The sequence below is a fragment of the Lithobates pipiens genome, unplaced genomic scaffold (assembly GCF_037356315.1).
Source record: "Lithobates pipiens isolate NorthernLeopardFrog02 unplaced genomic scaffold, aLitPip1_a1.2 Scaffold_23, whole genome shotgun sequence".
Lineage (NCBI taxonomy): Eukaryota > Metazoa > Chordata > Amphibia > Anura > Ranidae > Lithobates > Lithobates pipiens.
Genome location: NW_027507785.1, coordinates 275,741,597 through 275,759,444, shown reverse-complemented (window position 1 = coordinate 275,759,444; position 17,848 = coordinate 275,741,597). Strand labels below are relative to the sequence as shown.

Sequence of the window (17,848 nt, the reverse complement as noted above, 5' to 3'; positions counted from 1 at the left end):
GGGGCCCGTCGGCTTCCCCGTGCAATGGAACAAAACATACCACGGGTCATTAGGTACCTCCCACCCCTGGATTTCTTTGATCGTGTAGAAAATCGCTAGCCAGAATGGTCGGATCCTCGGGCAGTACCACCAAATATGAGCATGAGTGGCTACCTCCCCGTACTCCCGCCAACAAAGTGGGGAGGACTGAGGAGAAAACCTATGTAAAACAACCGGTGTGTAGTGCCATCTGGTTCAAAGTTTATACGCCATTTCTGACGTCTTAGAGGATCCAGAGGAGGTATGAGCCAGGGTTAGGATTTGTGACTGCTGGGACGGAGACAGCGCCGTATGTAGTTCCCTTTCCCAGTACCGTAGGAAGGAGGGAGTACCCGTAGAAGTGAGGGACAGCAATGCCTGATAAAAGTACGAGACCGGCCTCTCAATCGGGTCAGAGTCAGCGAATGCGGTTTCCACAGGAGTAAGCTCCGCCAAGGTGCGCAGGGGCTTTGGGAGCATGCGAACAAAGTTCAGTAGTTGATGATGCTTCCATCGATCCATGTAGGATATGGAGGAGTCACCCAAGATGGAAGAAAGAGGCAACACCCCGGATGGGCCGGTGAACTGATGTAGACATGTGTTAGTGCCCAGCCGCCACGGGTGAATCTGAGGGTCCATGTTACCCGGTGGGAAAAAATTGTGACCCACCAAGGGCATTAGGGGGGAGTTATACAACCAGCCATTCATCTTACAGATAGAGTCCCACACCATCAAGGAGGAGTGTGTAAGCGGTGACGTGGTAGGCAAAAGGGTCCGGAACTTCCTCGGGATCCACATCAGTGTGGAAGGTTCAGCGCCACAAAGGTCCGTTTCTAAGTTTACCCAGAGTTTTGAGCCCTTGCAGTACTTCAGGTCAGAGAGCCTAGTCAGCACAACGGCCCTGTAATAAAGCTTAAAGTCAGGTACAGCTAAACCCCCGCTACACTTAGGGCGGATGAGGAGAGATCTATTCAGCCTGGGTTTTCTCCTATTCCATATGTACCGGTATACCAGAGATGTCAAAGTTGTAAAAAACCCCACCGGTATCCCAAACGGGACCATCTGAAGCATGAAGAGCACCCTGGGCAGCAAGTTCATCTTAACCAGACCAATTCTACCTAGCCAAGAATGTCGGAGCTGGGACCACTTTTGGATGTCTGACCTAAGTGTGTTGAGCAAAGGCAGAAAGTTAGCGCGGAAAAGGGACGATAGTGAGGGCGTAAGTTGAATGCCCAAATATTTCATGGAGCTCAACTGCCAGGTAAAGGGATAGTTCTTCTTCAGGTGAGATACCTGTTTGGCGGGGACAGAGATGTTTAACATTTCCGATTTGGACATGTTGATTTTAAAAAATTTGACACCACGCCGTAGGCCGAAAACTCGGACAGAAGATTTGGAAGGGTGATCAGAGGCTGTTGCACATAGAACAAAATATCGTCCGCGTACGCCGCGTATTTGTGTTCCGTCGTACCTATTGTTACGCCACGTATATTCGGGTTTCGCCTAATAAGGGATAAAAATGGTTCCAGGGAGATCGCGAATAAAATCGGCGAGAGCGGGCAACCCTGGCGAGTGCCGTTGTAGAGGGTGAAGGGGTCACTAAGGGTACCGTTAATCCGTATCTGAGCTGTGGGGCAGCGGTACAACGCCGCTATTTTGGAGCGCAGAGTGGGTCCTATACACAAGTGAGCCAGCGTAGCCATAAGGAAGTCCCAGTCCACCCTGTCAAACGCCTTCTCAGCATCCGTGGAAAGTAACAGGGTGGGCTGGGAAGTCCGCCGCACATAAGCCATCAAGGAAAGTGTGCGGAGAGAATTATCCCGCGCTTCCCGCCCGGGGATGAATCCTGTCTGATCCCGTGAAACCCACTGTGGCACCAGGGGGAGCAGCCTATTCGCTATGGCTTTAGCATAAATCTTCGCATCAATATTCAAGAGCGAAATAGGGCGGTAGCTCGCGCAGTCACTAGGGTCCTTGCCCTCCTTGGGTAACACCGTAATATGAGCATGAGTGGTCTCCGGGCGAAGGTCCCCGCCGTCCGAGGTCACGTTAGCATATCTGGTCAAGTACGGCAACAGTATGTCAGCGTACGCTCTATAATAAGATACCGTGAGGCCGTCTGGTCCCGGTGCCTTACCGCGCGCCATAGCTTTCATGGCGCCCAGAAGCTCCGCAGCCCTAAACTCCCCCTCCAAGGAAGTCAAAACCTCCTCGGAGAGTTTCGGGAGGGCGGCACGGGCCAGATAGTCCCCAATAAGGCGTCCCCGAGCCTCTCTATCATGGACACCCTGGTGCACCTGATACAGGCGCTGATAAAAGTCCCTGAATGTCTTGGCTATACGGGGGGTCGCTGTCGCACTTTTGAATGACAATTGCACGGTCATGCTACACTGTACCCAAATAAAATTTTTAGAATTTTTTTCCCATAAATAGAGCTTTATTTTGGTGGTATTTGATCACCTCTATGGTTTTTTTTTTTTGCTAAAGAAATAAAAAAATATATGTTTTTTTTTGTTTCAGTTTTAAAACTTTGTAAATAAGTACGTTTTCTCCTTCACTGATGGGCACTGATGGGGCTACACTGACGGGCACTGATAAGGCGGCACTGATGGGCACTATGTGGCTCTGATGATCAGCCGTGATTGGACACGGCTGATCACGTGGTAAAGAGTCTCCGTTGGAGACTCTTTACCGAGATCGTAGTTGCGGGGTGTCAGACTGACACCCCGCAACAACGATCGCCGCGATGTGCGCCCCCGCAGCGGCTCAAAATCCTGAGGACGTCCTATGACATCTGTTCAGGATTTTGAAACCACTTTGCAGCCGTCATTTGACTATTGGTGGGCGGCAAGTGGTTAAATACCAAAGTTTGGTGCCATTCCACGAGCGCGTGCAATTTTGAAGCATGACATGTTGGGTATCCATTTACTCGGCGTATCTTCATCTCTCACATTATTGGGCTAACTCTACTGTTTTGTTTTTTTTAAAGCATGAAACTGTTTTTTTTTTCTGAAAAAAACATGTTCGAAAAATTGCTGCGCAAATACCATTATAAATGCAAGATAAAAAGTTGCAACAACCGCCATTGTATTCTCTAGGGTCTTTTCTAAAAAAAACATATATAATGTTTGGGGGTTCTATGTAATTTTCTAGCAAACAAATTATGAATTTTACATGTAGGAGAGAAAGGTCAGAATTGGCCTGGGCGCAAAGTGGTTAAAGCAACGCAGTGCGGTATCGCAAAAAGGGCCTGGTCATTAAGTTAAGTCATTCCGGGACTGAAGTGGTTAAGGCAGTCCAGTACATTGTATGTAGTAGAAACAATTGCATAAGTTACATAGTAACATAGTCTGGTTGAAAAAAAAAAAAAAAACACAAGTCTATCTAGTTCAACCAAAAGAAGGGTAAAAAAATAAAAAATAAATTAAAAAAACGTTAATACACAATCCTATACCCACCGTTTATCCAGAAGGCGGCAAAAAAAAAGCATGAACCAATTTGCTCCAAGGCTCAGGGAAGGATAAGATTTGAGGTATGCATGGCCAATAACCTTAAAGTGATAGTAAAGTTTTTTTGTTTTTTTTCTCCTCCTATTAAAAATAACAAACCTGTTATACTTACATGCTCTGTTGCAGTGGATTTGCACAGAGCAGCCTGGGTCCCTCGTCGGTGCTCCTGGCCCCTCCCTCATGTTCAGTGCCTCCACAGCAAGCCGCTTGCTATGGGGGCAGCACCTGAGCCAAGTCGCAGCTCACTGTGTCCATTCAGACACGGACCCCCGGCCCCATCCTCTCTATCCCGATTGGCTAGATAACTGATTGTCTCAGCCAATCAGGAAAAGGAATCTCAGACGGTGGAGACACTTGTGGACATCGCTGGATAGAGAGGTACCTCAGGTAAGCATTACTGTGGGCTGATGCACACAGAAGGCTTTTTATCTGCCTTTACAACCCCTTTAAAGTGTATTTAAAGTGGTTGTAAACCCTTACAAACCACTTTGACCTACAGGTAAGCCTAGATTAAGGCTTACCTGTAGGTCCAAGCAATATCTCCTAAACCTATATGGTTTAGGAGATATTTGCCCGAAAACGGGCACCGCTGTCTACGGCGCATGCGCCGTAGACAGCGGCGCGCAGGCGCACTGAGCGCTGCATTTCCAAGAATGGAGCTGCGCGCGTGTCGACTCCCGTGCGCATGTGCGGGAGTGACTTCATCGCGGCTTCGCCGAATGACAGCGGCGGAGCTGCGAGACGCCACCAGCAAGATGGATGCGGCGGACTACAGGGGACAGCGGCGACTTCGCTCGCTCCTGTGTCAGGTAAGTGTCACATAATGGGCTACTATGCGATGCATAGTAGTCCATTATGCTTTGCCTTTGCAGGGAATGAAAGAGGAAGTAAATCCATCAGGGTCTACTTCCTCTTTAAGACCAAGAACAAAAACATAACATATTGCAGCTTTACGAATTTTTAGATATAGGGGCTGCCTTTTATTTTTTTTTGTCAAAGAACATCTTCAGCAAGAACAGAAAATACCTGTTGAGCTTTTCAGAAATGCAGTATCCTAGTAACTTCCGGTTACACTTAAAGTCGAAGTTCAGGCAAATCCTGACTAAAGCTAAACCTACTCCTACTTATACGTCCAGTTGAAGCTATGTGATGCCACGTTGCGAAACGCGTTGACGTCTGTGAGGATAGTAGGCCCTCTTTGGGCACTAATCAAAGTGCTGGCAGTCTGGATTTGTAATGCGGAGTATCTGAATGAACGAATATCTGAGTGGATATCTACTTAAAAGGCTTTGGCACAGCTGAAAGCAAAAGATCCCAGAGTGAATTCAACACAACAGAAGTGGTATGACTTGGGTGTTGTGAGAAAAGTGGTGAAGGATCCCACATACATTTACAGAACTTTTGGCCGACCAAAACTGCTGGCGGTGGAGGACCGCATGCATATATTCAGTCTGCCTGATGGACTAACGGCCGCTTGAGACGTTCATACACACACAGATATAACAAATCTGTTCGAAATCCCTAGGGAACGGTAAACCAGCTTATCTAACAATCATCTTGGTGCAAAGCATTTGCGGAGCTGTTGAATATATGGAACTTTTAAACAACCATAGTACCATCCATGAGAATGTTTGACATGTGCTGAAAGTAGCGTACTTCAAAAGGAACAAATGACTGAGGTCGGACATAATTATTTAATCGCTACGAATCGTCATATTATCAGCATTGACTGACAGTCGTGTCTCTGGTTGTAAAAGATTAAAAGCGGAAGTGACGGCTTTGTATGATCAAGTGTCTGGCTTCGGTTTTCCATATTGTGCTATAAGTGACAAAGTAGAATGAAATTCAGAGCTAAAATAACTGATTGAACTAATAGAGAGATCTCCACAAAACTTTTTCAGCTGCAAACTCGTGATATTCTTATGATTCCCGTATCAGCCACAGAGAATAGCCATGCATTTTATATGGGGGAGTATATGAGCAATTAGGACTACATATCTTATAATAACTACCCCCATTGGTGATTACTGCTACTTTGGTGACCATACAAGTGCCGATTTCTGAGAGGTTTTCTCTTTTGGCTTCCTATTGGAAGCATTACATTGGTACAATTTGATCCTACTCGGTATATCGTCACTTGTATGGCCACAGGAGGCGCCTCAATCTGTTTTATTGTTGCATGTATGTATATGTCTTTTTTGTTTGTTGAGGTCAGGGCGTATAAACTGTGCAAATAGGGATGATCTTTGTGTCATTTTGGGTTTTCTGTTGTGTAAACACCTAGGATCGATTGGTGTAATTTAATTGGGGTTAATTCATTTATGTTTAGAAAGAAATAAAAGTATTTTTGATATAAGTTACATGTCTTATGTGTCCGCCGGAACCAAAAGGTAGCTACTTTTCTTTTTCCTGGTGTTGGTACGCTGGTATCATTAGCGGGACACAACAGCAGGAGAAAGGCTTTTTCTTTTTCTCTGATCATAAACCTGCTCCTACCACATTCTATACCTATTTTATCTAACCCTGTAAATAAAAGAGCTGTATACTTACCTATTCTGAAGCCACTCCGGTCTGGTCACATGATCTCTCCAGTGGTGTCTTCAGAGTAGAGGTTAAATCGCCAACAGCGGCTGCAAATGCCTATATGGTGACAACACCCATAGCCCCCAACTATGGAGCATCCATATTCAGCTGTCCCTCCTCTACACTGAAGCTGCTGCTGACAGCTAATCATGTGACCTGACCAGAGTGGCTTCAGAATAGCTAAGTATACAGATCTTGAAAACTATGTGTGTTATTGAAAACAATAAAAAAAATATTTTCCAAAAACAGGAGTTATACTTAATAATGAATTTTTGTTTTTGGGGTTTAGATGTACCTTAAAATGTAAAATATGTACAGGCAGTCCCAGAGTTATAGACATCCAAGTTGCGGACGGCTCCTACTTACGAACAGAGGCGGCGTGACGTCACTGCTGGCACCTTGTGCGCCACGCTGGTCCTGGAAATCTCAGGAGTAGCCATCTTGCAGAACGAGACACATCCCAACACTGCAAGATGGAACACGCACACTGGAACACCCCACATACAGGACTGCATGCCCAGAAGTACACGGAACACCCCACATTGCACAGCCAGAAGTGCCTGGCTGGAGTTACACCTAAAAAGGGTACCGTTCCAACTTACGAACAAATCAGACTTAAACTGACAGTCCCCAGCTTGTTCATAACTCGGGGGGCTGTCTGTAATGTAAATACATATGCCCATTAAAATTTGCCCACAACCCTCTAGGTCAGTGATGGCGAACCTTGGCACCCCAGATGTTTTGGAACTACATTTCCCATGATGCTCTGGCACTCTGCAGTGTAGTGGAGCATCATGGGAAATGTAGTTCCAAAACATCTGGGGTGCCAAGGTTCGCCATTACTGCTCTAGGTGAAAGCACTAAAACAAACTTGCTTTTATAGTGTCTTAATACCGCTAACATTCTGCCCAGACACAGGGATGTCCATGTATTTTTGTGTACAGCCAATAAATTGCAATATTCGAAACCTCTCACTACGCTAAAAAAAAAAAAAAGTGTGTTTTGATCGATGATGTACGGTATAAAGGTAAATAAACACACACACACACACACACACACACACACACACACACACTGCCTTGAAAAAGTATTCATACCTCTTGAAATTTAATTTTCCACATTTTGTCATGTTACAAATGTAAACAAATTTTTTTTTTTAGGGGGATTTTATCTGATAGACCAATACAAAATGGCACATAATTGGGAAGTGAAAGGAAAATGATTAATCCTTTTCAATTTTTTTTTACAAATAAATATGTGAAAAGTGTGGCGTGTATTTGTATTCAGCCCCCTTTACTCTGATACCCTTAACTAAAATATAGTGGATCCAATTGCCTTCAGAGGTCACCTAATTAGTAACTAGATTCCATCTGTGTGTATTTAATTTTATCTCAGCATAATTAAAGTTGTTCTGTGAAGAACTCAGAGGTTTCTTAGAGAACCTTGGTGAACAAACAGCATCATGAAGGCCAAGGAACACACCAGACAGGTCAGGGATAAAGTTGTGGAGAAGTTTAAAGCAGGGTTAGGTTATAAAAAAAAATCTCAAGCTTTGAACATCTCACGGAGCACTGTTCAATCCATAACCTGAAAATGGAAAAAAAGGAGTATGGCTCAACTGCAAACCCACCAAGACAAAAAAACTGAGAGGCCGGGCAAGGAGAGCATTCATCAGAGAAGCAGCCAAGAGGCCCATGGTAATTCTGGAGGAGCTGCAGAGATCCACAGCTCAGGGGGGGAGAATCTGTCCACAGGACAACTATTAGCCGTGCTCTCGACAAATCTGGCCTTTATGGAAGAGTGGCAAGAAGAAAGCCATTGTTGAAAGAAAGTCCCGTATAACAAGTCGCGTTTGCAGTTTGCAAGAAGCAACGCGGGAAACACAGCAAACATGTAGAAGAAGAAGGTGTTCTGGTCAGAGGAGACTAAAAATTTTACTTTTTGGACTAAAAGCAAAACGCTATGTGTGGCGAAAAACTAACAAAGCACATCAACCTGAACACACCATCCCCACCATGAAACATGGTGGTGGCAGCATCACGTTGTGGGGATGATTTTCTTCAGCAGGGACAGGGAAGCTGGTCAGAGTTGATGGGAAGATGGATGGAGCTAAATACAGGGCAATCTTAGAAGAAAACCTGTAAAAAGTCTGCAAAAGACTTGAGACTGGCGCAGAGGGTCACCTTCCAGCAGAACTACCACCATAAACATACAGCCAGAGCTACAATGGAATGGTTTAGATCAAAAGTATTGACTCAGGGGGGCTGAATACAAATGCACGCCACACTTTTCAGATATTTATGTGTAAAAAATTGTGAAAAACATTTATCATTTTCCATCCACTTCACAATCATGTGCCACTGTGAGAAAATGTGAAAAATTTCAAGGGGTATGAATATGTTTTCAGGAGAATATATATATATACATATATATATATATATACACACACACACACACACACACACACACACACACACACATACATATACATATACATACATACACACACACACACACACCATTTTTGCATTTCTATATTAAAATGAATGGCTGGTTTTAGGATTATACGTTTAGGCTTTTGACAGTCATACCTTGAGCTGTGGCTTGTCATGCAGGTTTGAGGAACCATCGACTAATACAAAGTCTTCACTGTTTAGTGTCGATGCGGAATCGGATGGGACGCTGGAATTCTGGAGAGCCGACTTGTCGTCCATTGCTGTTATGCTGCTTGACAGTGTAGACCCAAAGATTGACCATCTGTGAAATTCAAGACAATCTTTGTTACTTATGATTTTCAGATGGCATGACTTTATTCGTAGTCATTATAGCCTTTATCATAGTATAGGCCCCGTTTCCTATATAGTCAGGGGAGGGGGGTACTGTCTGTGCTGTGGCACACAGATTCAACAAAGAAATATAAATGGGTAGTACAGAGGTGGTCTCTTTCTTCAATAGCAGACCACCTGGGTCCCTTTATACAAATACCAAAACCAAATAAGGGCCATTAACTATCCACAAGGCGGGTAGGTTCAGACCCAAGTGCTTGCCGCATTTGCATGGGCACACCAGCCCATTCATTTGAATTCATCTGCTTTACCTGCATGGAGGAGGTCCCCGGCGCCTTTTATAAAACACAGCTACATAGAAATTGCATGCTGATTTTGTGCCATGCGTCTACGCATGTGGGAAACCACACAGAATTTTTCAGTGCATATGGGTGCCATTAAAGAGGAAGTAAACCCATTATGTGTCACTTACCTGACACAGGAGCCAGCGAAGTCAACGCTGTCCCCTGTAGTCCGGAGCCTCCATCTTCTCGGTGGGTCTCGCTGCTCCGGCGCTGTCATTTGTCGAAGCCGTGATGACGTCACTCCCGCGCATGCGCACGGGAGCCGCCACTCGCGGCATATCGCCTTTAACTGCGGCGCGCTCAGTGTAGCTGCGCGCCACTGTCTACGGCCCATGCGCCGTAGACAGCGGTGCCTGTCTTTCAGCAAATATATCTCTCTTTCTTAGACCTACAGGTAAGCCTTAATCTAGGCTTACCTGTAGGTCAAAGTGTGTTGTAAGGGTTTACAACTACTTTAAGAGTAAATGGAACCCCTGTGCATTTTCTTTAAAGCACCGTATTCTGTGTGCAGCTACATACAGGTGCGGGAACACGTGTAATTTCCATGCATTCCCACATAAATGTGAACCTAGAGTGCAGCAAAAGAGCAAGATACACAACCAATATATTTTTATTTCACTAGTTTCATCTGACACAACAATAAAAAAATAAAAAAAAGGTATTCCTGTTTCACACACCTCTGTCACACTTCACCTACCCAGGTATGGAGTTAAACCTTCCTGCCGCACCTTTCTGAATTAGAATTACGGAACACTCAAATCACTAGTCCTGCATGTGATCCTTGTAGCGGTGTTCACCCCAAAACCAAAAAAGTAAGATATTGCAGTATACCAATCATTAGATGTGGTTGGCTGCTTTTGTTTTCATTTTTCCCCCTTCTGCTTTCACCTGATGATCTGGCCAGTAACACAACTCCTGTATTAGAGTTCCCCCCACTCTGGATGAAGGAGCACAGGGGGAACATTTGGGCAGCATTGTCAGTCTGGGAGGTAGGGAGTGTTAGATGTACCAGCAGATTTAGATACACTAACAAATTGAAGCGAAACTCTAGCTCACACAGCAGTTTTTTTCCTTTCAGGATAAAGGCTTTACATGAATAAAGAAAAAATGGTCAGCGATAAATGGTTTGTCTGAACACTAAAGCCCCATACACACTATCAGATTTTCTGCTGAGTTTTTCCTTCAGATTTACCAAAACCATGTAATATGAGGTCAAACCTTAGGAGTTTCAATGTGTATGCAATCAGGCAGGCCCTTGCACTACATGGTTTTGGTAAATCTGAAGACAAAAATCTGATAGTGTGTATGGGGCTTAAGGGTCCGTTCACACAGGGGCAACACGACTTGTAGGCGACTTGAGTGAGGCAACTTGGACACGACTTGAGTTTAGATCACAGCGCGACTTGGGACGACTTCAACACGACTTGTGATGACTTCAACCTGACTTGGGACGACTTACAAGTCGCCCCAGGCCAGGCGACTTTTGCCGAAGGGGGAACTCCACGCCAAATTTCTGAAAAAAAATTGGCGTGGGTTCCCCCTCAGAGAGCATACCAGGCCCTTAGGTCTGGTATGGATTCCAAGGGGAACCCCCTACGCCGAAAAAACGGCGTGGGGGTCCCCCCAGATCCACACCAGACCCTTATCCGAGCACGCTACCCGGCCGGCCAGGAAAGGGGGTGGGGACGAGCGGGCGCCCCCCCCCCCCCTCCTGAGCCGTACCTGGCCGTTGGTTGTCGGGGTCTGCGGGCGGGGGGCTTATCGGAATCCGGGAGCCCCCTTTAATAAGGGGGCCCCCAGATACCGGCCCCCCACCCTATGTGAATGAGTATGGGGTACAATGTACCCCTACCCATTCACCTGTAAAATAAAGTACAAAAAAAAAAAAAAAACACACAAGATAAAATAATTTATTGCACAGCTCCGGGGGTCTTCCGTCTTCGGGGGTCTTCTCGCCGGACTCCTCCGCTATCTTCTTGTAGCTCTTTTGCTAGCTTTCTTCCGCGCCGCCGGCCTCTTCTCCCGACTTTGGAGGTCTTGTCCCCCTCTTCGGTTCTTCTGCCGGGCCACCGCGCCTTCTTATAGCTCTTTTACAGGCGGTGGCCCGGTCTTCTGTCGCCGCCGTCAACGCCGCCGCCTTCCGTTCTTCTCCTTCTCCTGGAGATGTTGACTCGACGAGCTCTCCGGCCGCAATGCCAGGGACGCGCTGCGCTGCCACTTATATAGGGACAATGGGGCGATGTCACATGGGTTGATGTCACATGGGTTGGTCACATGGGTTGATGTCACATGGTGACAGTCCCAGCATCCTCCGGGACTATGACATCGTAAGGGGGCGGGGTCACCATGTGACATCAACCCATGTGACATCAACCCATGTGACACCGCCCCATTGTCCCTATATAAGTGGCAGCGCAGCGCGTCCCTGGCATTGCGGCCGGAGAGCTCGTCGAGTCAACATCTCCAGGAGAAGAAGAAGGAGAAGAACGGAAGGCGGCGGTGGTGACGGCGGCGACAGAAGTCCGGCCACCACCTGTAAAAGAGCTATAAGAAGGCGCGGTGGCACGGCAGAAGAACCGAAGAGGGGGACAAGACCCCCGAAGTCGGGAGAAGAGGCCGGCGGCGCGGAAGAAAGCCGGACTCCTCCGCTAGCAAAAGAGCTACAAGAAGATAGCGGAGGAGTCCGGCGAGAAGACCCCCGAAGACGGAAGACCCCTGGAGCTGTGCAATAAATTATTTTATCTTGTATGTTGTGTTTTTTTTTTGTACTTTATTTTACAGGTGAATGGGTAGGGGTACATTGTACCCCATACTCATTCACATAGGGTGGGGGGCCGGTATCCGGGGGCCCCCTTATTAAAGGGGGCTCCCGGATTCCGATAAGCCCCCCGCCCGCAGACCCCGACAACCAACGGCCAGGGTTGTCGGGAAGAGGCCCTTATCCTCATCGACATGGGGACAAGGTGCTTTGGGGTGGGGGGGCCGCACGCCCCCCCTCCCCCAAGGCACCCCCCATGTTGAGGGCACGCGGCCTGGTACGGCTCAGGAGGGGGGGGCGCCCGCTCGTCCCCACCCCCTTTCCTGGCCGGCCGGGTAGCGTGCTCGGATAAGGGTCTGGTGTGGATCTGGGGGGACCCACACTCCGTTTTTTCGGCGTAGGGGGTTCCCCTTGGAATCCATACCAGACCTAAGGTCCTGGTATGCTCTCGGAGGGGGAACCCACGCCAAATTTTTTTCAGAAATTTGGCGTGGAGTTCCCCCTTCAGAGCTAATAATTCTGTCAAAGTCGCCTCCGTATAGACAGAAATCCGACTTGGAGGCGACCTCCATTGAAATCAATGGGTACCGGTCGCCTACAAGTCAGATTCAAGTAGTACAGGAACTTCTTTTGAAGTCGGAGCGACTTCAGTAGCGTGCATTAAGACAGCTCTCATTCACTTACATTGGTTTTTAAATGTTGTCCGACCTGAGGCGACTAGGGGCGACCTGAAGTCGGATCCCAAGTTGCCCCTGTGTGAACGGACTCTAACTGACACATTTGCCTTAGAGCTTGTTCTGTTGAAAAACAACAGACTAAAGACAGCCATAGATGGTTAGAATCTGGGTCAGTTCAGCAGGGAATGCCTGAGATTTAATCAATCAATCTATGGGCAGGCCGATTGTGCCCAAGTCGTTCCATCGGTTGACTTTGGTGCAACCAGCATGTCATATTTTTACATGCGGCTAGTGCCAGTGGCTATAACTGCTAGCAATAATCACTGCATTCTACCAGCAGGGACGGCTCTCCACCCTCCATCACCCCCTTGCCAGAAAGCACAATGCATAATAGCTCCACGAGGGGGGGGGGGGGGGGGGGGGGATTCCGAAATCAACATTGACTGTGTTAATAGGGGAATCAAGTGAAAAAAAAATTGCATCATGTATGGCCTGCCTTACAGGATCACCAGCACCAGGAAAGAAAACAAATGCAGAAACCGCATCTAAGAATTGGTAAGCTGCAATACAGTAAATGCTTACTTTTGGGTTTATTATCGCTTTATGTCCAATTAGACTAAAAAAAACCTCTACTTGCAGCCACTAAACCCGGCAACATATTAGGTGACAGCACTATGCAATAAAGGAGTGCCTAATCACTTACACCACACGCTCCCCAATTCTCAGCTAGATTGCGATATCATTGCAATGCCATATAAAGATGACATTTCAAGTAGAAGTAAAACGCAAAACTTTTTTTTATTTTATTTATTTATGGTTTTGGATAGAGTGGGGAGGGATTAGAATGCTTGTCAGTCATTCCCACAGACAGATGCATGATGGGACTTGCAGTTCCACCAGAGCTGGAGTGTTAAAGTTGCCTACCTCTGCACTAGAGCCTAAAATCCCATACACACTATACAACTTTTGCTGTCAGATAAAGGTTTAGATTTACCAATACCATGTAGTGCCAGGGCCTGCCTGATTGCATACAAATTGAAACTCTTAAAAAAGGGGTTGTAAACCCTCGTGTTTTTTCACTTTAATGCATTCTATGCATTACATCCTATGCATTAAAGTGAAAAAACTTCTGACGCTGACCGGCCCCTTGGCCCCCCAAATCAACCCCCCCGTTTTGTGCCCACGGCGGAGACGCGCTACCTCTCTTCCCAGGGGTTGCCGGCTCCCGCGGCTGTCCATCAAATCCAATGACACGGGCCGAGTCCAGGATTCTGTGTCTGCGGATGCAAATGCTGGACTCGGGAGCGTGCCTGCAAGGTAACCCCCATGGAGAGCGCTTCTCCCAGGGGGTTTGCCGATGCGAGGAGGAGCCGAAAAGCGCTGCCGGGGGACTCCAGAAGACGAGGTTCGGGGTCGCACTGTGCAAAACGAACTGCACAGTGGAGGCAAGTATATGTTTTTTTATTTCTTTTTTGTTTGTTTTTTTAACCTCTTTGCATCCGCGCTATAGCTGAATGACGGCCACAGCACAGACTTGATTTTCTGATCCCAGCCCCTTACCACATGATCAGCTGTCAGTCAATGGCAGCTGATCACATGATGTAAACAAAAGCTTGGTAATAGGTTTTTTTTTTCTCCTCACGCTGACAGCACGAGGAGAAAAAACAAAACAAAACAAACAAAAAAAAAACCGATCACCGGCTTATGTGCAATGGACATCGGTCCTGCAATTTTGCCTCAACTGTGCCACCACTACCCCCTGCCAGTGCCACCTTCCAATGCCCACCAATGCCACCTATCAATGCCCACCAGTGGTGCCACCTAGCAGTGTAACCAACCAGTGCTGATCAGTGCCCATTACTGCCACCCATCGGTGCCTATCACTGCCGCCTCATCAGCTTACATCAATGAAGGAAGCATTTTTGGAGCATGTTTGCGAAGTAAAAAAAACAAAAAAAAACACAAACGCACCTTGCCGCTTATAGCAATGGAAAACATGATAAAAACGCACATGCGTTTTTGCTGTGGATCAGTTTGAAAGCAGTTAAAGGCTGCATTTATGCAGGTGCATAGACCTCTGTTCAGGGGGTGCATTTACATACCTAGGGAATGACAGTTGCTCCATGCAGCCAGCCTGTCAAAATCAATGACAGCTTGAGAGACGCAGTGGCTGTACGGATCTTACCCCACGTGCCAGGGTTTAAATCCATACAGAGACAAGAACGCAGAGCACTGGACGCAGATATCTGCTTCCCGGGTTGTGCTTCTGTCCCTGCAAATTAAAATCAAATGTCAAATGCTGACATGCAGCTGTGTCCTTGCAGCCTCAGCATCTACTTGTATTGGCTGCATGCATGCAGCTCCAAGGTGAAGGTAGATGCAGAAAAAGAGCAGCTCAGCATCCTGGACAGGCATCATCACCCATCTGAATGAGCCCTAAGACAGTCATTTAAGTGGGTACACCTGCCCAAAAATGATGGCAAGAGAACTCAATTTACTGTACAAACCTCTGGATCCCATAACATTTTAGAATATATTCAAATTAAAATCATTCACTGCAATAGGGGTTTTAGCAAGATATTTTAGAACACGTTTAGGAGTATGTCTATGGGAATGTTTGTCCATTTTCCAGAAGGGCATTTGTGAGGTCAGACATTGATGTGGACGAGAAGGCCTGGCTCACAGTCTCCACTCTAAGTCATCCCAAAAGGTGTTCTATCAGGTTGAGGTCAGGACTGTGTGGGCCAGTCAAGGTCCTTCAGCCCAAACTCGCTAATCCATGTCTTTTTAGACCTTGCTTTGTGCACTGGTGCGCAACCATCTTGGAACAGGAAGGGATCATCCCCAAACTGTTCCCACAAATTGGGGAGCATGAGATTGTCCCAAATGTCTTGGTATGCTGCCACCATAAGAGTTTCCTTCACTGAAACTAAGGGGCCAAACCCAACCCCTGAAAGACAACCCCACACCACAATCCCCCCTCCACCAAATGATTTGGACAAGTGCACAAAGCAAGGTCCATAAAGACATGGATGAGCGAGTTTGGGGTGGAGGAACTTGACTATCCTGGCCTCAGCCTGATAGAACACCTTTGGGATGAATTAAAGCCGAGAATGCAAGCCAGGCCTTCTCCTCCAACAACAGTGCCTGATCTTACAAATGCATTTCTAAAAAAATGATCAAACATTCCCATAGACACACTCCTAAACCTTGTGGACAGCCTTCCCAGAAGAGTTGAAGCTGTTATAGCTGCAAAGGGTGGGCCAACTCAATATTGAACCCTACGGACTAAGACTGGGATGCCATTAAAATTCATATGCATGTAAAGGCAGGTGTCCCAATATTTTTGACAACCTAGTGTATATTTACAGCTAAAGTGCTAAAAATTTCCAAACCACATGTTGTCAATTACTCCATTTTCTTTTATATATGTGGTGTACATTGTATTATTTATATTTTATCACTCCAACTCCTTCCCATCTAGAACCGGTCTGAGCGCCACTATTGCCACGCTCTCTGCGTTTGCTCACATTTCATCACATCCGACTCTGAAAACACAGAGGGATTTAAGCTGATATGGTTCATATCACAACTTTTCCGAGCAAACAGCCCTTGTTCAAACAGCAGTTGTGATTGAACAATGCCAGAGACAACAATGAAGCCTATAAAAGGCCGACTCCACCTCTCGGAAAAATGTGATAGTGTAAGGCAGGGCAGGCAGGGTCATCAACTCCGACGCTGCGTTTATTTCCTCATACGTGTGGAGCTCTTCAACTGTATCGTCTGATCAATAAGAAATCGTTATGATTTGCATGTTCATAGTAATATACTATTGTGTAATTTCAGCTAAAGACAAGAATTAGAAAAAGGCCCTGCACTGCAAGGAGTAAACACTAGTTAAAGCTGGCCATAGACTGATCAAAATCCAACTGATTTAGCAGGGACCAGCCAAAATTCGATCCACGCGCCGCCAATCACCGGATGGACTTTAGTGAATCAGCAGCTACAGCGGCTGATCAGTAGAGTCCCTTCCAGCGAGGTGGGGGGGGGGGGGGGTCTCTATCCAGCTCATTGTGGATGGACGATCCTGTTTTTTTTTTTTTTCTCTGTTCAGCCCGCTGGCCTAATAAAAGAAAGAAAAAAAACATAACAAGCTTAAAGTGTTACTAAACCCACAACAGTAACATCAGTCTGCATATGCAGTAAAGCATGCTGGTTATACTCACTGTGGAACCTAAGGGGTTAATCATCTGCATTGTGTAAAAAGGCTGTTTGAGCCAGTCTTCTTTGATCTTCCTCTTCTTCCACTGTCCCCAATCATTCTCCTGATACAACAGAGCCTTGGGGGCACTCTGCACATGCTTAGTTACAGAGATATATTTATTTTCCTTGGGAAGGTGTGTAATCAACACAGTACCAGCACTGTCCAGACAGAGCGTCAGGGGTCATGCAGCCTCATAGGAAAGTCAGAGTAGAATGAAAACTTCTACAAGCTTTAACCAGACACTGATAGAAGTCCTAGGACTGCTATATACCGCTTATGAGAAAAGGGTATTTAGCAGTTTACAATAATAAATTAGATCTATAGAATTACAGTTCCATGTTCTGTGGGAGACCAGATGTCGATATTGCAGGGTCCTGGGCTTTAATTTCAGCTTTTAGCTAGCTGCCATAACCCCCGTATCCGCTTCAAGAGCGGTCAGTCCTCTTTCAGATAAACGTGAAGGGAGAGGGTCGCACTCCAGTAGTCTCCGCCGCTTACCGGTGCAGTCGATCGCGACAGGCGATAGAGTTCTCTTCCCTCACAGGCTGGACGCCAAGTGAGGGAAAGTTGGCCCCCGCTTGGCTCCATAACATTGGAGGCGAAAGCATCGTCAAACGTCACTTCCGCCCTCCAGTCTTAAAAAAATGTTTTTTTTTAAAAAAAGGACAGAGTAAAAATAAAAAAGTAAAATAAATAATCATAAAAAAAAAAAAAAAAAAAATTTAAAGCTCTCTGTCCCGCAGAGCTCGCGCGCAAAAATGAACACATTTTAAATTGCGCCCGCATATGAAAACTGTGTTCAAATCACACATGTGAGATATTACTGCGATCATAAGGCTCGGTTCACACAGGGGCAACACGACACTTGGACGCGACTTGGACACGACTTGGACACGACTTGGACACGAC

The 17,848-nt window shown here is 46.4% G+C and overlaps 1 protein-coding gene across 2 annotated transcripts in view; it reads right to left on the bottom strand.

Moving 5' to 3' along the window:
• RABGAP1L (RAB GTPase activating protein 1 like) overlaps nt 1–17,848 on the bottom strand; it is a 613,081-nt gene that overhangs the window by 529,321 nt on the left and 65,912 nt on the right. For both annotated transcript variants that reach the window (XM_077453243.1, XM_077453242.1), the window contains exon 2: nt 8,702–8,867. In XM_077453243.1, the coding sequence (XP_077309369.1) occupies nt 8,702–8,824 (123 nt within the window). In that variant the 5' untranslated portion in view covers nt 8,825–8,867. The remainder of the gene's footprint in view (nt 1–8,701; nt 8,868–17,848) is intronic.